At 52.5% G+C, this 2,678-nt stretch overlaps 1 protein-coding gene across 1 annotated transcript in view; it reads left to right on the top strand.

The window, feature by feature from the left end:
• The window catches only part of ZAN (zonadhesin), a 92,835-nt gene extending 91,816 nt beyond the window's left edge, over nt 1-1,019 (top strand). The window contains 3 exon segments of the mRNA XM_011985821.1: nt 638-737; nt 858-910; nt 994-1,019. Coding sequence (XP_011841211.1) covers nt 638-737; nt 858-910; nt 994-1,019 — 179 coding nt within the window.
• The last annotated feature ends 1,659 nt before the right edge of the window (nt 1,020-2,678 follow it).

Raw genomic sequence — 2,678 nt, 5'->3', positions numbered from 1 at the left:
TTTTCAACAAGGGCCCAGGAAACTATGGAAGTGACTCCAGGGCTACTCTTTGAGAAATGCTGGCTGAGATGACACCTGGACTCTAGGGCACCTACGAGGAACAGCTACCCCCTCTAAATAGGCTTAAGGGAGGGCAGGCATGGTGGTTCATGCCTGTAATTCCAGGACTTTGGGAGGCTGAGGCAGGAGGATCGCTTGAGCCCAGGAATTCAAGACCAGCCTGGTAACATAGCAAGACCCCATCTCTACAAAACATCACGAAAATTAACTGGGTGTGGTGGCATGTGCCTGTAGTCCCAGCTACTTGGAAAGGAGGCTGAGGTGGGAGGATCGCTTGAACCCGGGAGTTCAAGGCTGCAGAAAGCTTTGATTTGGCTACTGCACTCCAGCCTGGGCAACAGAGCCAGACCCCATCTAAAAAGGCTTATGGGAAACAGAAAACATTGTGGGGGTAGAGGCGCTAAGACCTTGGAGTCCCTGGAGGTGAGAACCTCCTGGAGGGAGAAGCAGACACACCTAGAGATTTAGAGAGATGAGGTCCCCTGGGGTAGCACGCAGTCCCCAAAAGGGAGTGCCCATCAGTCCCCACCCTTCCCGTCTCACGTTCGACCTAATGTCTCTTCCCCGCACCTGGAAGCATCTAACCCGGTGGCCGTCCTACTGGGACTGCTGGTGCCTGTGGTGGTCGTAGTACTGGCTGTGACCAGAGATTGCATTTATAGAATGAGGAGGAAGAGGTGAGTCCTGGGAAGAGGAAGGGCGGGTGGGGTGTGCAAATGGGGGAGTGCAAACGGGGGAGCGGCTGGGCCCATAAAGGGCCACTCGGGGACCCATGTCTATTCCCCCATGCCTTCTAGAGAGAAAATGCAGAGCCAGGAGCCAGACAGACTGGCCAGGCTGGTGGACACAGGTGAGAACCGACCCCACAGCCCGGAACCTTGGGGCCTAGAGTTGAGTCTCCTCTCATACATGGTTTTCTTGCTTTCTCCTCAGATATTGTTCTGGACTGTGCCAGTTAAGTTGCTCAGTTTTGAGTTGTCTTCAAACAAGGAGATTAAATAAATATACATATTTATTTATTTGAGACAGGGTTTTGCTCTATCATCCAGGCTGGAGTGCAGTGGCACAATCAGAGCTCACTGCAGCCTCAACTTCCTGGGCCTCCTGCCTCAGCCTGCCGGGTAGCTGGGACTGCAGGCATGCGTCACCATGAGGGTTAAATTTTAACATCATTGTTTTTGTAGAGATAGGGGAGAGGGTCTCACTACGTTGCCCAGGCTGGTCTCAAACTCCTGGCCTCCAGCAATCCTCCCGCCTTGGCCTTCCAGGGCACTGCAGTTACAGGCATGAGCCACGGCACCTGGCCAAAATTATTTATTTTTGTTTTGTGTTTTTGTTGAGACAGAGTCTCGCTCTGTCTGGAGTACAGTGGTGTGATCTCTGTTCACTGCAACCTCCGCTTCCTGGGTTCAAGCAATTCTCCTGCCTCAGCCTCCTAAGTAGATGGGATTACAAGTATGCACCACCTTGCCTGGCTAATTTTTGTATTTTTAGTAGAGATGAGGTTTTGCCATGTTGGCCAAGCTGGTTCCCGAACTCCTGACCTCGAGTGATCCGCCCAACTTGGGCTCCCAAAGTGCTGGGATTACAGGCATGAGCCACCGTGCCTCGTCCAAAATTATGTATTTTTGAGACGTGAATGTCCACATGATTATGGTGGAGGAAGTTGGGTCTTAGAGGGAGGAAAATGAGGGAGAGAGGCACGTGGAGGACTAGGTAGGGCTGGGTTCTGTGCAAAATGTCTAGAGGGGAGAGGAACCTAGGTTTGAGGTGAGGGTGTTGTCCCTGAGAGAAAACCACATGGGGGTGACCCATTCGGTCCCGGCAAGGCTGACATCACTGGGGGAGACAGAAGGAGCAGGGAGGGCAGAAGGAACAGGGCAGGCAGGGGAATGGAGGGTGGGATGCAGCCCCAGACCCTTGGCTTCTGATTTAGGAGAAGACTTCACCCCAGGAATCCGAGTGCTTAGAGGATATGGCCTCTGGCTCCCCACCAAGGTGATTCTGAGAAATTTTACATGTCAAATACAGACTAAGGTTGGGGAATGTGGCTTTTTCTTTTTTCTTTTTTTTTGGAGACAAGGTCTCACTCTGTTGCCCAGGCTAGAGTGCAGTGGTGCAGTCACAGCTCACTGCAGCTTTGACCCCCAGGGCTCAAATGATCCTCCCATCTCAGCCTCCTGAGTAGCTGGTACTACAGGTATGCACCACTACGCCTGGCTAATTTTGATGTTTTTGGAAGAGAGAGGGTCTCACTATGTCGCCCAGGCTGGTCTTGAACTCCTGGGCTCAAAGAGCTCAGCCTGCCTCCACCTCCCAAAGTACTAGGAATACACGTGAGCCATCTCGCCCAGCCAAATGTGGCCTGCCTACCTTCCCTCCCTCCCTTCCTTCTTTCCTTCCTTCCTCCATCCTTCCCTTCTCCTTCCCTTCCTTTTCTTCCTCTCTTCCTCCTTCATTTCCTTCCTTCTTTCCTTCCTTCCTCTCTCCTTCCCTCCCTCCCTCCCTCCCTGCCTCTCTTCCTTCTTCCCTCCCTCCCTCTCTTTTTCTTTCTTTCTTTCTCCCCTCCCTCCCTCCCTTCCTTCCTTCCTTCCTTTTTTAGAGATAGGTGCTTCCTG

This window comes from Mandrillus leucophaeus, unplaced genomic scaffold (genome assembly GCF_000951045.1).
Source record: "Mandrillus leucophaeus isolate KB7577 unplaced genomic scaffold, Mleu.le_1.0 Scaffold29, whole genome shotgun sequence".
NCBI classification, from domain to species: Eukaryota; Metazoa; Chordata; class Mammalia; order Primates; family Cercopithecidae; genus Mandrillus; species Mandrillus leucophaeus.
This window is presented reverse-complemented; position numbering and strand designations above follow the sequence as displayed.